This window comes from Plectropomus leopardus, chromosome 21 (assembly GCF_008729295.1).
Source record: "Plectropomus leopardus isolate mb chromosome 21, YSFRI_Pleo_2.0, whole genome shotgun sequence".
NCBI lineage: Eukaryota > Metazoa > Chordata > Actinopteri > Perciformes > Serranidae > Plectropomus > Plectropomus leopardus.
Window position 1 is genome coordinate 25,283,423 of NC_056483.1, and position 25,891 is coordinate 25,309,313.

At 38.7% G+C, this 25,891-nt stretch overlaps 2 protein-coding genes across 2 annotated transcripts in view; one reads left to right on the plus strand and one right to left on the minus strand.

Moving 5' to 3' along the window:
- Positions 1–1,221: 1,221 nt before the first annotated feature.
- Positions 1,222–7,837, minus strand: LOC121960425. The gene is made up of 5 exons (XM_042510098.1): positions 7,712–7,837; positions 5,776–5,884; positions 3,919–4,038; positions 2,501–2,579; positions 1,222–1,383 (listed from the first exon to the last, which is right to left on the minus strand). Exons 1-5 carry the CDS (start codon positions 7,807–7,809, stop codon positions 1,292–1,294), a joined length of 498 nt encoding a protein of 165 aa, XP_042366032.1. The 5' UTR covers positions 7,810–7,837; the 3' UTR covers positions 1,222–1,291.
- Positions 7,838–13,175: 5,338 nt separating this feature from the next.
- The window catches only part of pde1ca (phosphodiesterase 1C, calmodulin-dependent a), a 30,714-nt gene continuing 17,998 nt past the window's right edge, over positions 13,176–25,891 (plus strand). The window contains 6 exon segments of the mRNA XM_042510765.1: positions 13,176–13,426; positions 13,428–13,548; positions 19,511–19,561; positions 19,974–20,018; positions 20,021–20,132; positions 23,944–24,057. Coding sequence (XP_042366699.1) covers positions 13,232–13,426; positions 13,428–13,548; positions 19,511–19,561; positions 19,974–20,018; positions 20,021–20,132; positions 23,944–24,057 — 638 coding nt within the window. The 5' untranslated portion in view covers positions 13,176–13,231.

Consider the following 25,891-nt stretch of genomic DNA (forward strand, 5'->3'; position numbering starts at 1 on the left):
TATATACCGATAAAACCCGAAAAAAAAAAAAATAGGTAATAGGCTGATGAATATGAATATGAAGATGAGTATGTTCTGTGTGTGTTCTTGGTGGAGCTTTTTGGTGTGTGTGTGTGTGTGTGTGTGTGTGTGTGTGTGTGTGTGTCATGTTAGACATCACTGACAGCCTGGAGAAGAGGTGAAACAGCAATAAGCAGCATGGACAGAGATCTGTGAGAACATCATGGTGGTAATGGTGGTTACTTCTCTTTATATCTCTTACTTATGCAGTCTGTCTTTCAAACAGTGCAGACTAATTTGGATTGGTGCTGTAGGATGTTGCTGAAGGAGATGGACAGTATTTAGTGTTGGCGTGTCATTGCATCTTACAGAGCCAATAAACACCTGTGACTACTGCAGAGTCATTTCATCTAGGTGTGAATGCAGATTAGCTTTCTCATTATATTAAAAGGCTAGAAATCAGCAAGTGCTTGCAGGTTTTTTGTGCAGTTCTGGATGACTTTAAGTAACACAAAGCAACATTAAGCATGCACCATTTTAGAAGATTAGATCATTGTTCCTCAAACATCCACACAGGTCAACAGTAACCAGAGTTCTGAGGAATCCCCACCTTAAAAAGCGTTTTAAAAGAAATTCCATTCAATTTACCTAAATCCCAATTGCATGTGAATGAGGGGCCCAGAACATCAAGGAAAGTATCTGTGCACAAAAACATCTGTGTACGTGGGATGTCCAGTAGCTCACCTGGTAGAGTTTGTGCCCATCTACAAAGGTTATGTCCTTGTCGCAGCGGCCACAAGTTTGAGTCCAGCCCTGGCCATTTGTTGCATGTCTTCCTCTCTCCCTCCCTCCACTTACTCTAATAGTCTGTCCTGTCCAAAACAAATTCTTAAAAGCCTTTGAAAATAATTAAATAAAATAAAATACCTGTATATGTATAGACAGGGCACAAGTCCCCATAATTACACTGTGTGTATGTACTCCTATCTGTTAGCTATTTAGGCAGATTTCATGTGATTGCTGGAATAGTGTTTGGTGTTGCTGAACTTGTATTTACTGAAAATTCATTAAAACTGTTTTTACTACACTGAATGTAGTAATGCAGTAATGTTTTAATCAATTTGTTGCATAAGGAAAACAGACACTGAACCATCAAATACAATAGTAGCAAACAGATACTGTCATGTTTCTTCCTCAGCCATTCAAAAAGAAGGAGCCGATCAAAAATTCTAAATTGTAAGTGATTACTCTTGATGTACCATAATGGTCTGTGGTCACCACCAATATTCAGTCAGTAGACAGTGCAGTTAGCAGTGGACCGTTGGGTGCAGAGGAAGTCACTGGTGATCTCTCTATAACCTTCAACTTCAGTTAGACCACTTCCTGTTAAATAAATAACAGGAGACACAGGTATGAGGAGCATCTGTACACAGATGAAGACAAGAACTGGCAGAGCTGTGCAAGAATGTGCATATACTGCATGTTTAAAAACTGGTTAATATTGTGTAAAGCGCTTCGCTAACAAAAACATGCAGGTTTTTGGGCAACATATGCTGCCATCCAGATGACTTCTTTTTCAGGGACATCCCTGCTTATTCAAGAAATACAATGTCAAGCTAGATTGTTGGTTGTCTGCATTCTGGACCTGTATCCCATTTAAAATATATGGTGTACAGAATACGACAATGGAGACAAGACTGTTGAGACACTGAAGTATAGTAGTGCTAGACGTAAGCAACAATGGGGAAAGTATTTCCATTTCAAAAAACTTCAACAACTAGTGTCCTCATTCCCAAACACTTGTAGACAAAGTACTAAGTTTTGCTAAAAGAAAAGGTGATGTGACACAGTGGTAAAACACCTTGTCATAATAAAACATACATGCTTGTGATTTAGACCCAGTGTTGGTGAAGCACACCCATGTATCATAAGTTATGATTTAGCCTGTTAGATATTTTGTTGTACATGCTCCTATCCAAACTAATTTGGAACTTTTGCAGGCATCATATACAGATGAAAAGTATATTTACAAAAAAAAAAAAAAATGCAGTTTATCAGTTTGAACATGAAATATCCGTATTCAATAGAACGTAGTTCAAAAAGAATTTGCAAATCATTGCATTCTGTTGTTTGTTATGTTTTCCTTAGTGTCTCACCTTTTCTGTAATTGGGGTTGTACTTAATGTGGAGTTCTTGGGTAACAAATTTTATAAAGGAGCTAATCAGTATTTAAAGTGATACGTTTTCAACTTTTCAACCCCAAACCTTGGTTCTTCATGTGATATTATTGTTGATGCCATTGTTGCAAAGACCAGCAGGATCACTTTCCGTTATCCTCAGAGTTTAGCAACTATCCACAGATGATTGACCAACACCAAACAACATCATCAACAATGAAGGGGTTAAGTTATCTTGTTTATATTTTAGATAGTAATATTTTATTTGTTTTAAAATGAAATATTGACAATTGTTTCATCGTCACACCCTTGTCTGATCTCACCTTCCATGAGGTTGTAGAGGTTGCAGTAGTTGGTGCCATGGTCTTTAATGGCATACCAGGTCTCAGAGATGGACATGGCCTACAGACAGAGTTCCAACAACAAAAGTAAAGACAAGGCTTCACAGAATCAGACCGAAAGAGACAGTAACATGAATAAGGACAGATACCAGGACCGGTAAAACTGTTGTTTGGTATGGGGACAGTGGTTAACTAGCTAGCTAGCTACAGCATAAAGCATACTCACTGCAGATTTCAAGGGCTGCAACAGTTTCTGTCCACCTCTGACACTGCAAGATCACCAGTCTTTGTGAAATCTAACTCTGTGGCTAAAAGCTCTCTGACACAGGGTCAAAATTCAGTCTTTTTAATTATAATATAATAATAATATTATACTTCTACTTATTATACTTATACAAACTTCTAGTTTGTAGCAAGTCAAGAGCATCCATAAGACCCTTGCCACTTATTAATCAATATAAGTCAAATCTATAATGGTTTATGACTATTGATATAGTGCATCAGTAAGCATTATATGTGTTTCTGATTGTTTTCATAAAGCATTATGAATACATTATAATTCACTATGAATGCCTTCATAATGCATTAAAGATTTGGTCTTCATAGAAAGTGTTACCAATGTTATTGTCCTATCTCAGTCATATGCCAACACACAGTGACAGACAATAATTTGCATTAGGGGAAGAAGGCACATGGTAAGGTGTGGGAAAAAAACATCACATCTACATAGAGAGCAAACACCAGACTCCTACATGAAAGTCCAGGGTTTGCTGAATCCATTTACTGCACCTCCTGCCTGCCCTAAGGCACCCTCACTCTTTTTTTTACGTTACATCATTATTGGTAGCAGTCCGGCCACATTCTCATCTGAAGATGCCCAGTGGTGTATCAGACAGCTGCAAAGGGTGGCTTTTGATGTTGGGATCCGATGCCAAAATCACTGCAGAAGTGGTGTTATTCAATGGTGGCTTCAGAATGAGGACGGGCTGGTGGTGTTAGATAAGTAGTGATCCCTCTTTCAAGCTCCACCAGTTAGACGAACAAAAAGTGATACAATGTACGATGAGGGTGGTATATGACCAGCGCATGGTGGTATTTTGTGTGTTGCCTCAGTGGGTGCAGACACTAACTTTGTTTTCCAGCTTTTTGGACCTTTGCCAATCACATGTCTGAACATTACAGTACAGAGGTTGAGACTGAAAGGAAATGCACTGTAAATGAAATAAAGAGAGGAAGAGGGCATATAAGGAGAGAGAAGAGAGGGTGGAACAGAAAGGACAGACACTCTGAGAGAACCATTATTTTCATTTGCAGTCGGTGGTTGAATGACAATGGACATTTAGCTAGTCTGCTTCTCCAGAAACTGTCATATAATGAATTAGAGGAAAGTGAAAGCCTACCGAAACGTGACAGCAAGTGAAGAAGTGATAGGAGGCCAGCCTGAAGTTTATGTTGTCCACATACTTCTTAAAGGGAGTGGTGTGTTTGGCTGCTATGAAGTGTACAGAGGCTGATTGCAGCTGCAGAGGGAACAGAACAAAATGGCTTTTATTTAAAGCCATAAAACATCACTGATGATTTCATTGTTGTTATTAATCAAACCCATCCTTACAAGGAACACAGAAATTATAGTTTCCGTTGGCTTTACTAAAACCCCTCAAATGAGCAGGCCTTGTTAAGACTCTCACCTTAAGTGACTCCTTTCTGACATCAGTCACTGAAAATACAAATATTACACCAACATTTACACCATGTTCTATATTCTAAATAACTTAAATAACTTCTTCTGATTCAAAACAGTCTATTTATCTATCTATACAGTGTATATATATATATATGTGTGTGTGTGTGTGTGTGTGTGCACCATTTAAAATTATTACAATTATTAACAACAAACAACAAAGGAAGACAGAAACAGAAGAAAAGTCAGTAGAATCACTAAAGTCAGCTGGACTGATTATCTGAAACATGAATGTATGCACAAAATTTCATTGAAATCCATCCATTAGTTTTTGTTTCAGAGTCTGGACCAAGATTGTGGGCTGACTTACAGACTGATTTTGCCATAGAGCCACCAGCAGGGCTGGAAACCTAAACAAGTTTACTACTGCTGGGTTCAAACATTTATTAATTTAAGTTAGTCAGCTGTCCCCCTGTCAGCTCAATTGCAGTCTGTGACAGTTTTATGAAGTGAGAGAAACAAACACACATACACACACACACACACACACACACACATAAGGGGTGGGGGGAGTAAAGCTTTCAATATTAGTGATTTGAGCTGCACCTTCATGAGGTGTCGCCAAAATTTTGGTCAGAAAAAAGTTCTAGTGACTCAACACAGTCTAAACAATGCGTGACACGCAAGAAGTTTATGGAATTTTTTACAATATATATTGATGAAGACCAATCCAATGCCCCTCATTGTAAAACAAATTGTATTCCAAAAAACATCTTGAGAGAATGGATTGTTCATAGCTGTTCACAGAATTGTCTTAATATAGAGGGATGAAACGATATTTTCAAAATTCTAATTTGGGGACAACTAAAATCAGGCCTCTTGCTGCGTTTCAATAGTAGTTTCACTCCTCTCAATCACTTCATCTGAGCCCTTGATATAGAGTGACTAGGGATGGTATTTTTTTGTAGTCTAACTCGAAAGCTAACTTAGTCCTCGTGGCCTCGGGACAGCCTTAAGGATTTTTCATTGGATTTAAGATCATAGCAGAAAATAAACTCTTTGGTAAACAAACCTTAACGCTAGGTTATGAATGGACTACACTACAGTGATGTCGCCGCAGTTACGAGACAGTTTGGCTTGATGACATTCTATAGTCTCTATCAGCCACTTGTTGGAAACTGTCTTTTTTAAGACACATACATGCTTCATAGTTCACAGTGGAGTATATACTGAAGTATTTGATGCCGCTGAACAAAACCAGAAAGTCTCTTGCCCTTGTGTTAACGACAGACCTTATTTGAGGCTTCTAACTAAAAACCCATTGACTTTGAGATGACTGGACTGGAGCTGCTGAAAGGCTAACTCATTTCCAGGTTTTGTCTGTGATGCATATACCATCTAACATCATTTTACATGTAATCTGCAGATTATCATCCATTCTGAACAGAACAGTGTAATCAGTGGGAATAATGGAAGAGAAAGTTCTATATATATATAAAATGCAACTATCAACATAAATGTAAACCCAAAAAGTCAATAAGATTAATTTCTCTCTCTCTCACACACACACACACACCGTGTACAGGCACCTCTGTCCCCCCATGCTGCAGCCAGCCATGGTTCTCCACTTCTTAATCTGTGAGACCAGAGATTCATAAACGTCTTGGCACGGGATCGCAAAGTACCTGCAGGAGAGCAGAGTCAATGAATGCGCACTCAGATCCATTTGACTTCACTGAGAGTCTGGAAACACTAAAGGTGCCATTATAAAGGAAAAGGTGCCATCTAGTGGGCATTAGCTGTGAGTGCTGTTCTTTCACTATGAGGTAGCATCTTGTTTTTCTGAGGCCTTTGAAAGGCTGCTGTTATAAAAGTGCTTCTACTGCAGAATTTTATAGACAATTGTATTTACTTTTTTGTGCTCAACATAATTCTATTTCTAATTTTCATAAATAAGATCAGATTCATGCAGATGCAGAAAAGCTGCATAATTCTATTATTTCCATTCACAAAGGAGCCTGTTTTTTCTCTTTCTTCTCTTTCAGCAGGACATCTAAAAAAATCATGTCAGGATGGTCTGAGACAAATAAAAAGTGTTTAAAAGTGAAATCAGTGCTTTAATGAATACTGCCTGTTGACGGCTTTAGCTCAACTGACAGGACTTTCGATTTTCAGAAGAAATCACATTGCAGCATCCTACTCAGTGATTCAACCAGCCAGATAAATTAATTACAGCTAATAAGACGATCATATGATTTCATGTTGTCTCCAAACATAGTCCAAAATGCAAGCTTTTGTTTTGGCTGTGAATGTTTTGAGTTGACAAAGAACCAAATGTACATGACTTAAATCTAATGCTGCGTAATACACAAGCAGACGTGAAGATTACAATGTTGTTTTTGTTAAGAGGGTGTCACAGAGGAGCTTATCTCACTCTAACATAATTAGAGTGTAACATCTGCACGCATGAGAATAATCAATTATAATAATAAATAATTTGTGTGTTTTGTGACTGATGTATTTTGCTCATGAGAGGAGATTTTGTGATAATACTCATGTGCTACAAATGACCTCAGATGCCTTTTGGAGGCACCAGCTTCCATCATGCATCAACAACAAGCATTATATAACAGAGTAATGTGTATAAAGCTACATGGAGAAGTGGAATTACAGTGATCACGTTCACACCCACACAATATTTGTTGAATATCACAGGTACCTGAGCCCCAACCTCTAACACACACACGCACTCACACACACACAAACACAAACACATCAAACACTCAACATTTCAAACTTGTCAAAGGCAGAATTTACTAGCAGTGAGCCACAGTAGTATTAACCCTCTGAACTTTGAGCAGATTTCTTTCAAAAACATTGGAGGAAGGAAACAAGCAATTTAACATGTGGCCCAAAAAATCAAAAGAAATCAGTAATGACTACTAATATATTTTTTTTTAAATGTCAAAACCAAAAACAAACAAGAAAATGACCTGGAAACAGTTCATTAAATCAAAACATGTATATGTGTACATATATTATATTACATTGTTAGTTAATGGATTCATTACCTTTTAATAATTTCTTGCAATTTTATGGGTAATTTATCTTTTTTCCTAATGTTTTTAAAACAAATCAAATCAATTTGCTCAAGTTTGAAAGGGTCAGATAGTTTTTGAAAGGCCTCTGAATGTAACACAAGAAAACTGATATGGAACCAAGTGTTAAAGGGTTAAATATAAACTCAACACTCTGGCAGAGAAACTACCTGTTCCATCCTGGCCACTGGAGTACAAAGTCATTGCAATTACATGAAGCACAACAGGAATACTTAGAGAAAGTTCATACTTAGTACATTTAATAAATGTTCATCTGTTTCTAGATACAATTTAATAAATAATGAATTAATTAATATAGTACAGATACAGTAACAGTTATGCAATTTTAAGTACTTTTTGCGATGAAAACTAAACCTCACACACATTTAATCAAAGTAAAGACTTGAATCATACCATTCTACACTGCACTGGGCATGCAGAGGTCCGCCACAGCAAAGCTCAGTGGCACCAGCTGTCAGGAGTACTGCAAAGAGCCAACGGACTGGATACATTTTGCTTCAAATTGTCTCAGCAAAGATCAGTTGGGATCAGATACTCACACTGACAGAAGCTCAGTGGAGTGAATGACAAAATCACAGGATGGTCATGCGCTTTTCTGAAAAGGAAATAGCCAAATTCAATTTACTTCACAGACAGACACAATAAACAGAGGACACAAATATATTTGATTTCCAGAGACACCTAGAGGCAGTCTTTGACAGAGCAGAAGAGACTCCACTTCCTGCCTCTGACTGTCCCTCCACTACTGCAACTAACACTGTACTGACCACCACCAACAGCATGTCAGCGTTGGTTGTTTTTTCTTTTTGTAAATCCTGATGGATTTTTACACTAAATGTTAGTACAGCTTGTCAACTTCTTTGACACAGACCTGTTACTTGATCAAAGAAATTAAGACATATGAAGTCATTTAGCCTGTTCCACCAATAAGCTCAGAGCAGAGCATACTGTACAACTTCATTTCTGCTCAAGACTCTTGACAGTCTTGTCTCACAAAAGACACATATTGATTTTCAGGATATACTAATGTTTCGATTTTTCTGTTCTTCTTTAAGGTAAAAAAAGAAAAACAATGTTAGAGTGGTCCCTAATTGCCCCAAGTGGGATCAAAAGAAGTCACTGATTAATAAAGTTTAAAATTGAAATCTTATCAAGATAAGAGAAAAACTTATCTTGTCTTGTCTTCACAGTTCACAAAGTGTGAGAAACATTAAAAAAAAATGCATGAATATAACTGAATCAAATTTAGATCATGTTTCAGAGTAATTATAATGATTGGATTATTAAATTTTAGGGCTAGATAAATAATACTATACTCGGTCTATTGATCCCAATGACTGTAATTTCAGTTGCTGTGTGTCCCTCAGTTGACAAGAGCTGTAATGTAACTAAGTACATTTACTCAAGTACTGTACATAAGTACAAATATGAAGAACTCTTGTTACTTGAGTATTTTAATTATATGCCACTTTCTACCTCTACTCCACTACACTTCAGAGGGAAATATTGTACTTTTTACTCCACTAATGTTATTAAATGATTACTTTACAAATTAAGATATTTGCGCACAAAACATATGAATGTATACAAGTGCAGCTGAAACAATAAGCCAATTTATTAGAAGATGAACTGGAAACTATTTTTTATAGTTGTTTAATTAATTCTTAATAAAAAAAAAAAAAAAAAAACATGCCATGTTCCTAGCTTGTCATATGCCCTGTATGTATAATGACTTGCTGCTTTTTCTTCTAATTGTTAATTATTATTAATTGCTTTCATTTATTAAATTTATTTAAACCTTTTTGCATGTTTACTTTTACTTTTAACACTTAAATACATTTCCCTGAAATCTCATGTACTGTGTTTAAGTTTATTTAACAGTGGGTCTACATCATTTTCATCTTCTTACAGCCTTTTTTTGGTGTCATCTCTTCAGTTTTGGCTATGTCCCAGACTATTTGCACACAGCACCACACCTGCCTTTATAGCATTTAGCATGCATTACTTATACTCATCGGTGACTTATAATCAAGTGGGTTTCATCAGTGAGGCAACATTGAATTTCGCCAAAGTTCAATTTTGAACAAAGATTTAAAACCCTATAACAGAATTTTTTACCAGATTTATTTCAAGACCGGTTGGAAAAGGTTCCCGAGGGAATCAAGAATTGCCAGCACATTCTCAACCCAACTCATCACATGGTGCCGCTCTGTCAGTGACCCTCTGTGTCAATTTATGACATCTTAGGTATCCTTCTGCATCAGCTTTTTATGCTCCAGGATGCCGTTGCTGTGATGTCAACAAATGCACATGGTGGGATAAAGCAGCATAGTCCTGATGTTCACACAACAGCACATGACAATCAACAAGGACTGTCACCTTGGTTAGGATTAGGCGACAAAGTGACAGATGGTCAGATGTAAGCAAAAGAGATACATGAAAAAAAAAAAAAAAAGAAAAACACATCCACATGGGAAGCAAGACCTAGACTCCTGCACAAAAATCAGCTGTTTGTGGGACCCATCCACCCTGTGAGCACAGTCATGCATCTTATATTATGTGGTTACTGGCAGCTTTATTGCCTGACGCTTTCCTTCAGCTTTTCATGTGCATGCGACCGGTTCTGTCTGGCTGCATTCTCAACTGATGCTGCCCGTGTGCATTGCATGTGGACGCAACTGGCACCTTCCGGCCGTCCGCTGATGTAGTGCCAACAGTTCTATCTGAGCGCGTTCTCATCTGAGGCCATCCAGTCACATTCCGGTAGGACCTGGAAAATGTCTTTTTTGCAGAAAGCATTGACACAGCAGCTCTAAAAACAGCCAAAAATTCCCAGAAGGTCCACACATTCTGCAATATGGGACAAATGCATCTTCTGAAATATGCACTGCCTGTCAGCTATATTTGTTTTAGTGCATGTAGCCTACTGTACAAACATGTCCCAACTCACCTTTCAGGGTTATCTGAAATATTGGTAAATATATGAACTTCAACTGCAATAATTCTCAAAGACCTCTTGTATTTATAATTTAACCTTTGAAAACGATTTCATCTGCCAGCAACCTGATTATAACCAAACATACCCCCAAAATACTAACTGTATACTAACTTAGTTACTTAGCTAAACTTAGTTATTGGAAGGTCGGCAGTTTGATCGCAGACTCCTTCAGTCAACATCAAATATTCCTGGACAAGATACTGGAATGAAAGTGCTCCAGATGGTTGTTCCTTGGGTTTGTGCAGGTCCATTGTGCTTTCCAAATTGATTAATCTTAAAACAGTGTGCTTAGACCTCCCATCCAGCTACAATTTTCTTTAATTCTATGTATTTAAGGTGAGATTGTGTTGGGCAGAAGAAAGTTGTATTTTTCTGTACCTTATTTTTAGTGCTGAGAAACCTTTTTCATATTTGTATTGCACTGTAATGTTGTGCGTAATGTTGTATATACCATTTTATTTATTTAACCATAGGATTAAACAGTGAAAGGCCATAATGTTGATGGGTCAGCTTCTCCTCATTAAAAACTGTCTGGTGGACAAAGACTGCCACTAAGCCATATGACAGAAAAGTTCACTTGCTGAAAATTGCTTATCTACCAAAAAATAAATGTCTGTGCCTGATATTAATGATATCATGTACCAATTTCTGAGCACCATCTTTCAGAGTGCATATTTCTATGTTTCGTTAGAGAGTTGTGTACTGACTAATGTATCACATCCAGCATTATTTCCAAAATTTTACCTATGGCATGTTCTCTCCATGGACAGCAGTGCAGCTGCAGTGCTGGACAAGACTAACTTTATCTACAGTTTAAATTAGCAACAAAGGATTAAGGGTGTTTCTGGGGCACATAGCATATTTATCATTTATTTACCCACTTGTTTTTATGTTATTTTGAATATATATTTACGTTTTTAATGATAAATAAGGATATTACGCTTTAATGTTAAGTTATGTTTGGTATCGGTTAATGTTACAATCACTAACGGGTTGCGCATCTTTGGGAATTTTAACTTTTATTTATTTTATTTCGACAATTTGGCCTGTAACAAAACACTAGTTAAGGTTTGGAGAATTGTAACAATTGTTAGATGTAATCAATTCGGTTTCAAAGTCTCAAATTATAATGTTGTGACTGATTGTTTAGCGATTGGGGTAAGATTAGCCCCAGTAGCTAAGACCTGTTGCCATAGCAACGATTAAAATCCAGGTCAGGACCTAGGCATGAGAGGAGAGGGCAGAAATTGTTTCATTGTAAATAGAAAGTTGATACATTGTATTTAGCATAACAATATGCTTAAATAGTAAAAGGAACATGTAGGAAATTATTATTTTAATCTGTAGCATTTACAGTTTAGTTTAGCATAATCCTTGAAATAATTTAATGATCTGTAAATAGCATGTATAATTGTAATTGAGTGCAGTCTTAGAATTTTAAAAGAATGTGTAAATAACTTTTGATATATTGATATTGATTTGGGCCTGATCAGTTGGCCATTGAACAGAGAGAGAGCAACTGAAGAACAGCAAGTGATTGTTTTTTTTAAATATATATTTCTGGATAAATCTTTGATGCTTGGATATATGTCTACCCTTAGTCTGAAGTGATTCTTGGGTGCAACATTTGGATACACAAAGATAGATAACCAATGCCATTACACATTGACATCAGTATAGCTGATGAAGTCATCTGTTCCATGAATCCCACTGATTACGCTGTTCTTTTCAGAATGCATTAGAATCTGCAGATTTAATGTAAGATGGTGTTAGATGGTATATGCATCACGGACAAAACCGGGAAATGACTTACCACCAGCACCTCTGGTCCCCTCGTCTCAAAGTCAATGGGTTTTTAGAATGGGTTTTTTGTTAGGGGCCTCAAATAAGGTCTGTGGTTAACACAAGGACCAGAGACTTTCCGGTTTTGTTCAGCGCCATCAAATACTTAGAAGCATGTATGTGTCTTAAAAAAGACAATTTCCAGTCCAAGTGGCTGATAAGACTATAGAACATCATCAAGCCAAACCGCCTTGTAACAGTGGCAACGTCACTGTGTTGTAGTCCATTCATAGCCTAACGTTAGATTTTTACTGGCGATTACATGTAGGCTTTAAAAATCCTGGAAGTAGAGTTAATTTGTGAAGATTATCTTGCTGAATAAAACATGCAAGTATCATAAAAGTTTGTTTACTACAGAGCTTATTGTCTGCAATGATACAAAATCAAAAAGAAAGAAAGTAATACACTGTTTAGTTGCATGTTTCCAGTTTTTTTTAACATTATTTCAGGCACAATGAGTTAGAACAACAAATTTTATTTTGTCTTTATTTTCAAACATCAAAACAAATATCTAGCTATTTGGGGCCCAGGTGTGTTGCTCAGGACCCAAAGTAGCGCAGTGTCAAGGGCAAAGGTGTTTATATGAGCAGTTCTTGAGAAAGCCACAGTAGCAAGGACCAAGCAATCAGCCGGTTCTGGGCAGGCATGTTTTGAACAGGCACTGTACAAGTCCACATGAAACAAAATTATAGGCACAAACAAGTTAAGGAGAAGTGTTCAATCTGTGTAAGAACCTTTGAACATAAAGACTGACACGGTTCAAAGCTGCCATACGAGACACACGAAAATGAAAGGAGACGGACAGGTGGATTACAGTTCTGAGAAGACACAAAAGGAGGGAGGCGGGGACGTAGAGAGGGGGTATAAACAAGCAGGTTGTGAAGGAGGAGGAGACTAATCAACTCGCTTTAACATAGATGTGAGTGAAGTTAGCCATATAGCAGACCACAGGGGAAAAAGAAATACGTCTCCTGCTGAGTCAGCTGTGAGGGATGGAGAGAGAAAAAGGAGAGCGACAGAGTGAAAGAGCTGCTATTGTGAGTGCTCCTGCAGGATCACAGTGGCCTTGAGGGATGAAAAGCAGGCAGGAGGAGGAGGAGGGGGTGACAGCATTCCTCCTGAACACGACTGCTGAAAGCTCGGCAGCACCACCAGCCTCCAGCGGGACTTCAGCACTACCAGGGATACAGGCACTCAGAGGGGACCAGCCTCTGGGTTCACTCTTCTCCTGGGAAACTGTGCTCTGCTCTCCACACTCAGCTGCTGACACAACAGAGAGCAGAGACGAGCACATCAAGAGCCACGATGACAGAAGCCACGTCTAAAAAACAGGGATTTAAAAAGTGTCGGAGTGCCACTTTCAGCATTGATGGCTTCAGCTTCACCATAGGTAAGAGACTCTTTGCTACAGAGTGGTAGGATTTCTATGTGTGTGTCTGTGTGTGTGTGTGTGTGTGCTTGATTATGGGTGTGTGAAAGAGAGGTTTTGTTTGGTACTGCTGTGTTGCTGAACAGGTGGCATTCTTTACTCAGGGTTTATTGTATTTGCATAACAGGTGCTTACTCTCCGGGTACATTCTCCCCTGTCTGTAACATGTACTCCAATGCTCATTATGTGGAGAACTTGTACCCCTGGTCAGTCTACATTTAGATTGACAAAAGCATAACTTGATGTTACCCTTATTTGAATGTGGAAATATATATGTTTATTATAACACCAATCTGGTTAGAGAAGATGTTGGTACTCAGCTTTGTACCGTGTGCCCCACATCATACACAGTCATGTATAATTATTACACCTGGGAGAAAGCAAAACAGTGATGTGTAACCATGGTTCCAGACTACTTAACATGGGAGTCGGGGACATCTGCAAGGTCTTCTTCTTATCTTAACCTCCAGACACCCAGAGCAAAGCCACATTAAGCACACCAAGGGTGAAGAAGCTTAAGATCTCCCAAAATACCAAACCAAGGCAATACACGTGCCATGCATTTGTCAAGTTCAGTAAATGTTTCTAGCAGATGGCTGACAGCTTTAACACAATCATTATTATTTCTACATGATCCAGTCTAAAGTGTAGTTATCCAAATCCATAACACAACTCCTTTAAATATTATGTTATGTTATTATGAATGTGAATCAGCCTATATTCTGGGACCCCTTAAAACTTTCTGCTGGTTTTGGCTCCTTGGTTCCAATGGAATTTCCAGCCTGTTCTCATTCTGAAGTCATCAAATACAGCCACTTTTGCAGTGCTTTTGGTGAGAGATCCTGCAGCCAAAAGCCAACTTTTGCCGCCGCCATAATGCTGTATGGCAACTGCCGTGACAGCATGATATTTGGAAGGTCTGCATCAGTATACAGTAGAATGTTGTTGGACAGAACTTCGTATGATATTGCACTGGACAGGGTCAGCTTGAAACACTGCATGAAGGACGTAGTATAAGGAACACCAATTTCCTTAGTGGGCAGGAAGGAGGGATGATGGATTCAACAAACCCTGGACCTTCATGCAAGATTCCGGTGAGTTTTTTTTTTTTTCTACACCTTACCAAGTGTCCCTTTTTCCTAAACCAAACCATATGTGCCAGCATGTGCTATTGGTGATGTCCTGGTGTTGGTTGCTGTGTGCTTTTGTTGCTTAAACATAACCACCTGTCATGTAATCCCACCATGTGCTTTTGTTGACACATGTTCCCATCCCAAGTTATAACATATTCCTGCTTTGCAGTGGACTTCCGCATCTACATATCATGCTCTAGGTATCCCTCTGTGTCTGCTCTTCATGTTCAGATGCTGCTACTGTGATACAAATCAATACAAGCACATAGTGGCCATGGTTATGTTTAGGCACAAACAGCCCATCACAACCAATGTCACAATGTCAACAAACACACATGCTGGCACAGATGATGAGGATTAGCTAACAAAGTCATGGATGGTTGGAATTAGGTGAGGGAAGCTTATGTTAAGGTATAGAAAAACCCCCATCACACTCACAAGAAGAATCATCAGACTCCCACTTGTAAGTTTGGGGTTGTTGGACCAATCCACTGCCCCTCCCACTTGCTCATTAAATTACATTGTTACCAGCAGTTGTTCAACCTGACACTGTTTTGTTCCATGTGGACGAGACAGGTCTTTCTAATATTGTAGAAAGCAATGGTCTTCTAACTTTGTGATATCAGTTTGTGTTTGCCCTTTCTTGTTTCAACATGACAGTGTCCCTGTACTCAAAGCCAGCTCCATACAGAAATTACTTCCCCAATAAGGTTTTGAAGATCTTGACTGGCCAACACAGAGACCTCAAACCCATCCAACACTTTTGAGATGTCAACTGTGAACCAGGCCTTATCACTCAACATCAGTGTTAGACCTCATTAATGTCATCATGATGCAAAAGGGTCCACTGGCGTTTCTGTCAGCTCCATTAAATTTGTGCTAAATTTAGGCCTTCATGTCTATTTTGCTTTGGTGTGGCTGTGAGTCTCCCATCAGGATAATTAAATTTACCAGGAAACTTACCAGGCTGTAAACTCTCCTTCTGACAACTTCTAGCTAGCTAGCTGCTTTTTTTCAAATGTAAACATCAAATATTGAGGAAAGATGGAGAAAATGGGCACCAGCTAAACTAGCATCCCTTGTGTGGGCGTTGGCTAATAAACTTCTTTCTCGCATCAGTTTCCAGGATATCAGGAACTGTAATATCCTTGGATTCAGTGAAATTCAGCAAAATACGTTATCATTTAAGCAGGTGGCTCCTTTTCTATTTGTCAATCTGAGTAAAGGACTCTGATGAGAGAAGGAGAGGCGGTGAGTGTTTTATCATGCAGATGCAAAAAAGTGGCTTTTTGTGCCAGGATTTCATGCCAAAAGCATTGCAAAAGTAAAGTTTTTTGATGACTTCAAAATAAGTGGGAAATAGCCACAAGGCTGACAATAGAAGGAATGCATACAAAAAACACAGACAGCTGTTTTGCACTTGCTTTCCCCAAATGTTACATTAGAAATGTTTTTCTCTGCTGCAGCTGTCTGTGCTATTTGACCTTTGAGAATGTGGAAAGCGGCAATAATCCCTAAATAAATGCCACCATACTGATACTAAATGGGACTTAGTCATTGTCTTACAAAATGACCCATCTGAGCATTCTCTGATAATGCCCTGCACATGTTAATACTTAAATGTGACTGCTGTGCAAGCAAATTTAATGATCCAAAGAGTGCCAGTAAAACAGCCAATCTTTCAGCCAAGCTTTCCTGGTTACAGTAAGTACATTTAAACCAAAGCTGTCCTTTTGTTTGATGAGACACACAATTAGAATGCAATATATACACAATATAGGATGATAATAATGCTAATGCTAATAGACTTTGATAATACAAAAAATATAATGCAGAATCAGTAACATGTTTTTATTCACATTAATAGAACAGAAGGTCATGTAATTTTACAGTGTGTGTGTGTGTGTGTGTGTTTACTGACTGCTGTCTCTATGGTAACAGGAAGAGATTGGGACATGACTGACATAATATTGACTGGTGCAAATAAATGTGTGTGTGTTGTCAGTTGTTAGGCAGCTGAGCTCAGGGAGTCACTATCACTAATGAAGTGGCTGTTCTTTATATCCTCCTCCTCTGCCTGATTCCAACCACGCACACACGCACGCACACACACACACACACACACACACACGCACACACACACACACACACACACACACACAGAGACACACACATTCAGTAATCCTCTGCTCTTTCTGAGTGGCTTCCATTAAAAACAGAAAGGGTCAGGTGTCCTCCTGGGTTGCACATTGTTCTATATTTATCCATGTATGGAACATATTTACTCACTCTCTTGTACCTATTTATGTACAAGGATGGGAATTAACTGAACACATATAATTAAGTTACACATCTAAAATACAAAATGTTAGTAACTTTGTTCAGTTAAAATTACAGTTTATATCAATTGTATTCTTAAAAATCCACTGTCTTAAAAAATAGATTACTTGCAGGGATTACTTTTTACTTTTATTTGTTCTAACATCGTGACCTAACTGAATTAAATGCAAGTGGGTGTCAGTCTAATTGTATTATTTTCTAAGAAAATGTTTCAACTGGGTGTAAGCGCCTTACAGTGTTGCCAGATTTTAAATGTTAAACTATTGTACAAGAGGCTAACTGTTGTATTTTGAGAAAAAATATCATACGCCAATCACAATCACAAGAACGAATGGGTTAAATTTCTATCTTTAGTAAACAAGTATTTAAATAACTTTTTGACACATCTACAAATCTACCCATACCAACTGCCTTACATTTCTCAGTCTACAGGGCTCAGCCCACAGCTGATGTCAGTTTTTTTTTTTTTTTTTTCCAGCATGCTGACCTAGTAGGACATCATGTGAGATGTCATGTTAACACAGATGTAGAAGCCAGGTAATAAATATATATATTAAAATGAGACGTATAAACTTAAGTGCTTATTTTTAGTGTCACAATGGTCAAATTATCGTACATTACAGCAATTTTGGAATTATTAATTGTCATACAAAGGGCAAAATTATTATAAAAATAATAATTATTGTGCATCTGGCAACACTGGTGCTGCAGCACTGCCATTCAAGCTGAACTTTTGTCAGTCGTCTGTTTCTATTTATTCCTGTTACTCACTTTGAAAGCTCTGGAATGGATCATGGATGGATTCAAAAAGTTGAAATGAGGAGCTGTCAGTATGATACCTCCTTATTTTACTACAAAAATCTAAATAAGGTGTCAGCTGGCTAGAGGGAGATCGCCAGGGACCTGAACATCTCTGGTAAATTTCAAATGCTCTTGACAAGGTACCTGGTGTTGGCTTATTGTTTGCCATTTTCAGTAAATATCACAGTGTAAAACCTGTGTTTTCTATTTAAAAAACAAACATGAAAAGACAGCAAGCACTCACTCATTTTGTAACTGGTTATGTCTCAAGCTGAACACAGTTGATATTTGGGTTTATGTGGTTTGTTTACATGACATAACAGTAGTGCATATTTAACAGATTCAGTTTGGACTAATAGTGACACTCGCTTGCTCACAGGACACAGTGTGAAATCCATATGAGGCATTCCTCAAAAACAGATATAAGGAAAAAAACGTTTGTGCATTGCAGCTGTAGCAAGACAATGACAAAGGAGATAAACTGCCAGTTGTGTTTTTTTGCATGAAAATATTAGACCCAGACCAAAGAGCTCAGCAAGACAATTTTGAATTTGATTATTTTTTTGCCTTTTTTATTGGATAGGACACTGTCATGTCAAGGAAATTATGTTAAGATGTTTTTTTTTGTCTTGTGATTTCCTGTTTTATTTTGAAATCCTAACTCTCCTCTCATTTCAGGTCACCCATGTCCTCCCTTTGTGTGTTTTCCCGCCAGTGTGATTGTCGGCCCTGTCCTGATTGTCTCCACCTGTTTCCCCTTACCTTGTGTATATATAGTCTGCGTCTCCCTTTGTTCTGTGCCAGTTTGTCTCGTCCAGTCTGCCAGTGAACCATCGCCTTACCTATGCCCAAGTCAAGTTTTTGTTGTTCCTTGCTCAATTGCATTGTTCAGGTTTGAAACCTATTTTCATTTGATACTTTGTTGAACTCTTTTTTTCTTGTACCTCATTTGAGTGATTTTTTGTTGATACTTTGTTTCCTCTTCCAAGTGATTTTGAGTTTTGCTTCTGCCTTTGTGAAAACTTTGCTGCTGCCTTTAAAAATAAAGTGTTTTTGACTTTTTGATACCTGGTGTCGTGCATTTGGGTTCAATTCCAGTTCCGTCTTGTCAGACAGTATGAGTGTGAAAGGGGGGGAGAGAGGGGAAGGCATGCAGCAAAGGGTCACAGGTTGGATTAAAAACCAACAGCTGCTGCAGCAAGGACAAAGCCTTTGTACATGGGGTGCTTGCTCTGCCAAGTGAGCTTGGGTGCCCAAAGATTATTTTGTATTAAGTAATTTGTGGTGGAATATGCTTTCAAAGTAATCCTCCCAACATTGTTGCTGTATGTTGCATGTGCGACGTAATTTTAGTTACTTAATTAGTCTTAATTTGGTTGGAGACCAGCAAGGTTAATAAATTAAGTACATGAAACCTTTTATATTTGTTTTTGGTTAGTGTTTGGAGTTGCCAACAGGCACATTTACAGAGTGTAGCTTCACACAGTCCTGCACACTCATGTGGGTGTTAACATGCACTGTAGCTGATTTCACCTCTGCTCAGGTTGCTTGATGCATTGAGGTTCATGGCTGTATGAGGCATTTAAATGTCTGACTTGTATTACTAATGACAATGTAAAATTAAAATATGCTGATTCTTCAATATACAGTTGCCAATGAGGCGGGGGAAAGCAACCGCCATCGACTCGCAGGCTTTGCACGTGAGTTCACCAAAGTTATTTTTTTTCCCTACAACACCAGGATGCTGTGTAAAATATAAATAATAACACATTGTCCGCTTTGCAAATGTTTTCGCAAGCATGAAATTCTGAATAAATGCATTATTTGCAAAAAATGTTTATATATATATATATATATATATATCAGCTTTAAGAATAAATGTGCTGTCTATGGACTGTATTTGACTGAATATAGTTGAAAAGAATTTTCCAATCATTGCATTTTTTTTATTTTTTATTTTTTTTACAGTTTTACAAAGAATCCCAAAATATTTGGAATTGGTGTTGTATTTCAACTCACTATCCTGAGGTGTGCAATAGAGATGTTACGTGGTGGTATGGTTAAAGATACAAAGAAAAGCAGGCAAAAGATGTTTGTTTGAAATTTTTTTAGGCTCACAGTCCCAGAATGCACTCTGTACTGCTGTCACAGCTGCCTTGGCATCACTGAACACAAAGGGATTCTGGTTGACCCACGCAGCGCTGAGGAAATCCTGGCTGATGAGCTGCCGCTGCCTGACGGCCTTGGTGCCATGGAAAAGACTGCTATCAGGTCTGACACACACACACACACACGAACAACACTTACAGAAACTCAAACAATCACGATGTACAAAGGCATCATTTCTAGAGTATCCATAGCAAATTTTCATGCAAGTCTGTAGCTGACAGATGAAGATACACATTGGTCCTTGGATCCTGGCTGTTTGGGTCTGATTATTGAATCCGCCAAGTTCTGGAAGTTTTAAAACATCTCAGTATTTTCATCTGCAGTGAGGTGGGAGATGCATCATTTGGACATTTGGCAAGACTGACGCTGTTTAAACCTGGTACTGGCATGCATTTTTGGTGATCCAAACCCAAGTAGACAGCAGAGAAACATCACCGTTCATACCCAATCCGAAACATGCGTCTTCAGCTGACCAGTTGTGTTCAGATTTCATTTCAGTTCCGCACACAGTTATTACATCCGCACTTTTCCTAGCTGCTTTTTGTAGTAGCCATTCAGTGCACCGCACACAGTTACATCCCGACATACGCTGCTTTGTAGCTGCTCGCTGCAGGCAGGTGTGTCAGTACAGCTGGAGATATTCAGTGTTTAGTGGAATTCGACACATCTCCTGTCGGGCAAAACAAGGGCAACACTTTGTCCAACACAACATGAAATAGGTAAGTTAAAAAACGTGCTGTCTTCATAATAACCACCATGTCTTGCACTGATGACATATTTCTCGACGGAGACGGATCATGACAGTGTTAGCATTCATACTACAATAGACATGCTCAAATGTGTGGCAGACCACCTCAGCAAGTGGTTTAAGTCAGTGGTTCTCAAATGGGGGTACGAGTACCCCTGGGGGTACGTGGAGGTACTGGGGGAAAATTATTTTGTAAAAAGTACGATAAAATATAAATGTGTGTTCATGCACTGAATTTTATATTCAATATTTAGTTTCAATATCCTTTAAAATAAAACTGCCCCCCCCCCCCACCAAGTTAGTTTGACCCACTGACCCAGCGCACTCGTCAACGACCTGTCGTTACCGGATAACACTGTTACTATGGAGACGTGGCTAAAGCGCAGCAGCAATGCTGCTGAAAGTACGGATAAACAAGTGAAAAAGAAGGCAAAACCAGAGCCGACGAAGTACAGAAAGTACATGGAAGAGTATGTTTTAATGGGATTTACGTCCACGAGCTCTGACCCACCCCAGGCACTGTGTTTTTTTTTTGCGGGGAGAAATTAGCCAACGCTAGCATGAAGCCGGCACATCTCCAGCGGCATCTCACCACAAAACATGGATGTCACGTTGGTAAGCCACCAGAGTTCTTCAGGAGAAAACTTTCTGACTTCAAGTCATCCCAAGCCACAATGCGAAAAGCCTCCACTACATCAGCCAAAGCCCTGGAGGCTTCTTACGCGGTGTCTTTGCTCGTTGCTAAAGCCAAAAAACCGTTCACCATAGCGGAAGACCTACTGCTCCCCGCCGCTGTTGTATTGGCCGAAACTATGCTGGACAAAAAATCAGCGGATACATTAAAAACTGTGCCTCTGTCTAATGACACCGTTTGCCGCAGAATAGATAACATGGGCACGGACATTGTCGAATAAGTTGTGGGGAAACTTGGCGACTCATTTTCACTGCAGCTGGATGAATCCACAGATGTGAGTGGAATGCGCAACTTGTTGCATTTGTAAGATACGTTGACACGGACGACATCTGTGAACACATTCTATTCTGCAAAGAAATGGAGGGGCGAACAACCGGAGAGGACATTTTTAATGTCGTTAACATGTTTTTCACCGAAAACGCTATCAGCGGGAAATCCTGCAGCAGCGTCTGCACAGATGCGGCTGCATCAATGACGGGCAGCGCGAAAGGGCTCATAGCGCGGATTAAAAAAGAAAACCCCGACATCAAGTGGACGCACTGTGTGATACACAGGGAAGCGCTAGCGTCCAAGAAAATGAGCCCTGTGTTGCACGATGTTTTGAACGACAGCATTAAAGTTATAAACTTCATCAAGTCAAGGCCACTTAACGCACGTTTGTTCCGCAGCCTCTGTGAAAATACGGGAGCTGAACACACAGAACTGCTCCTGCATACTGAAGTGCGCTGGCTGTCTCGTGGAAGAATACTGAACAGGCTGTTTGAGTTGCGAGCTGAAGTGCACACCTTCCTGACAGAGCACGGATCTCCCCATGCCACCTTGTTTGAGAACACGGACTGGCTTGCAAAGCTTTGCTATCTGGCAGATATATTCAGGAAACTGAATGAACTGAATATGTCCCTGCAGGGCAAGGACACCAGCATCCTGAACCTGTATGACAAGGTGGGTGGTTTCCTGAAGAAAGCAGAGATGTGGAAAAGGGCATGTGATCAGGAGGATTTCACCTTCACCTGCTTTCCTCAACTGGATGCTTTTCTCTCCAATGAGGATGTGGCGACAGCTCTGGTGAAGTTAGTCATAGTGGGACATTTGGCTAACTTGATCAGTGGTTTTCACTCCTACTTTGCTGACATGGATGAGAAATCTGCACAGCTGGATTGGGTGAGAAACCCATTTCTCTTGTATGAAGCAAACAGAAGCAAGCTTCCTGTCACTCATCAGGAAAAACTGATGGAAGTAGCATCTGACCGTGGCCTGCAGATGAAGTTTGGTGCATCCACTCTCACACAGTTTTGGGTGTGTGTGAGGCAGGAGCACCCTGAGCTGGGACAGAAAGCTTTGGAGCAGCTGCTACCCTTTGCATCCACATATTTATGTGAGGCCTCCTTCTCAGCAATGATGCTGATCAAAACAAAGCAAAGAAACAGACTGTGCCTGGAGAAGAGCTTGATCACTGCAGTTGCCTCCCTGCCACCAAGAATGACAAAGATCCTCAGTGAGGTGCAAGCCCATATTTCTCACTAAAATGTACTGAGTACATTTTTTTCCTGTTCATAAATCACTGCGTTACATGCTGTTCAAATCAAATCAAATGTTCAATGCAAAGTGATTAAAGTGCAGTCTTCTTTTTTTGATCCTAAAAGAGGTAACGTTAATTATGTTTTGTGAGCAAATCTTTATTTATTAAGTTAATTTATTTTTTAAACAAAATATTATTTATTTATAATTAAGTTATAGATGTATTTCTGTGAACACATTTTTGTTATTTATGTATATTTTTTATTTTGTACCATTACAGAGACCAATATAAATTAGCAGCGTTTTGCATATTTGAGTTTTGACGGTGACCACCTTCCTGGTGGTCACCGTCTTCTGTTTTTCTTTTTTGTTTCTACATGCAATGTTTGCAATATGAATGTATTTGTCAGGTTCACTGACATAAGTTGTTTGGCTTTAATAAATCAGACACTGATTTTACAGCACTGTACCTCTTTTTTCTTCCAAAAATGTTTTGCCCGTGTCAGGGGGTACTTGACTAAAAATATATTTCTAAGGGGGTACATCACTGAAAAAAGTTTGAGAACCACTGGTTTAAGTGATCAGATCAGAAAAGTGTCTTTGTGGCTTTTAACACCTGCATTTCATGCTGTCCACTTCTGATCAGATCACCTGAGATGCATCTTAATGCCATGTCTTCACAGGGTGTTTGTTTTAATAATCCCAAATTTTGCTTGGAAGGTGGCCTCTGAAACAGACTGTAGAAATGAGTTCAATTTTAAAGGATGCTTTTTAATTTAAAGGTTAACAACTACACAAGAGTGTCATCAGCCGTCAAAATCTTCACATCATGAATGAGTGAGTAAGTTGTAATGCTGCTGTGTGTCTGGTATATTTTCTCCTCTTACCCTGACCTCTAATTCTATGCCTATGTATGCCCGGGCAGGTGTTGGTGTGACGGTTCTGTGTTGCAGGTTGCGATGTCTTGTAAAGCAGCTGGAGAGGGGGGAGGCGTCTGTGGTGGATCTGAAGAAAAACCTGGAGTATGCTGCCTCAGTCCTTGAATCTCTGTACATTGAGGAAACCAGGCAAGAGATTTCAGCTCAGTACTGCTTTTATCACACCAGACTTATGCATGCACTGTGTCATACCAAAAGTTCATTTTTGTTTTACAACAAGTGGATACTTGTTGAAAAAAGGCTGAATAATGCTTCTACCTGTCCGAATTGATTTACTGATTAATTGTCTTTTGAGCAGTGGTGTGAGAAGTGCTACTATATTAAGACTTTTCAATACAATATAAGTACTTAAATTTGGATTAAATCATTCCTATACAAAAATTGTCATCAAGTAGTCTGCTTAGAGTGTTCATTTTGGGTCTTTTCACACATGACAACATCTAGACAGATCATTTCAAACTCATGAATTCTTTGCAGCTAATGACCGTGTGATTGGCTCACTACCACCGCAGCTATCAGCTATAGTCAGTTTCTGTATCACTTTTAAGGGTACTAGTATTGGTACTAGTAACAACACTAACCTGAATATGTTCAAAAAATATAGTTTTTTGCTGGATCACCTGTATTCACCTTCTGCCTGAAATGTTCCATTGTAGTGCCTGTCGTTTAAGCTGTCCTCCCAAAAAAGCCTGCTTTAATTGGTCAGCATGTCGGGGTCTTCCACATCTGCACTTTGCGTGATTCTGCACCATCATTGAAGTGGGGAAATGACAATACCAGAGACCAGCAGCACAATCTACTGTGAAAAATCACCAATAAAAGCATCTAAACCAAAATCTTCACAATATCATCTGAAATTAGGGAAAAATTAACATTTGCAACCAGATAACATGTTTTCCCGATATTAACATGTAGCTACATGTAGCAGTGTATGTAATGTAAACACTTGCAGTAGCCTGTCTGGTGCACATGACCATATCAAGAAATCCCTCATGAACTGACATCAGCTTGTCAATGCAAATGTAAAAATAACAGTTGGAAACAGAGTATTCAGAATGATGTTTACATCGCGATATGAAACTCTGGCCACATCAAATATTTAACATCTGACAATGTAACTTTTTATGTATGACAGAAAATAAGAAAAGCATAGTAGGTCCTCTTCAAAGGATAGTAATGATACTGAGCAAACACTTGCAGGACTGGGATACCATAACCCTCCCCATGAATGTGTACATTTGGGACACAGAAGAGCAAGGGAGACTGGAAAAAAATAAAAAATGAATAAACAGTTGTTTAAGAAACGATTGTTGACCTAAAGCTTTGGGCTGTGCAGCTTTAATCAGCATTAATGACAATATATTTATGACCACATGATGATTTATGATATAATCAAAGTTCACAGATCCCGTAGAGCTACAAAATGTATAAAAAGTAGAAAAAACAAATCATTCACAGTTTTGAAAAAGACCTGGAGAGAAGTGGACCGAGTAACTGGCTGTACTGTTGTCATTACTTAGCAATACTGCTGGTAGGGTTTTGAACACTTAAATACTGCATGCTCAATTACTCTTTGAAAAACCTAAAGTCATGTGAAAAGTGTCATGTGAATGCCACGTCAATTCCAATAGTTGACAATTCCATACTAAAAGACAGGTGTAATACAATAACGGCTATCTACTTTGAATTAAGTTTAATTTTTTTGCTCCCACAACATTGGCAAACATTATCTAAAAGTTGGAATAATGTTTTAAAGAACATTACATTAATATTATTTAAAGAACATTTTAATCTAATGCTCAAAGAATGTTTTCAGGATGTTAGTTATTTTAAATAATGTTCCTACAAGGTTAAATGCTGACTAAGATGTCACGTTTTGGAACATTCTGAAGATGTTTTGTTGATGTTAAGAGGTGACAGGTCATAGAATGTAAAACATTGTCATAATGTTACATGACAACAA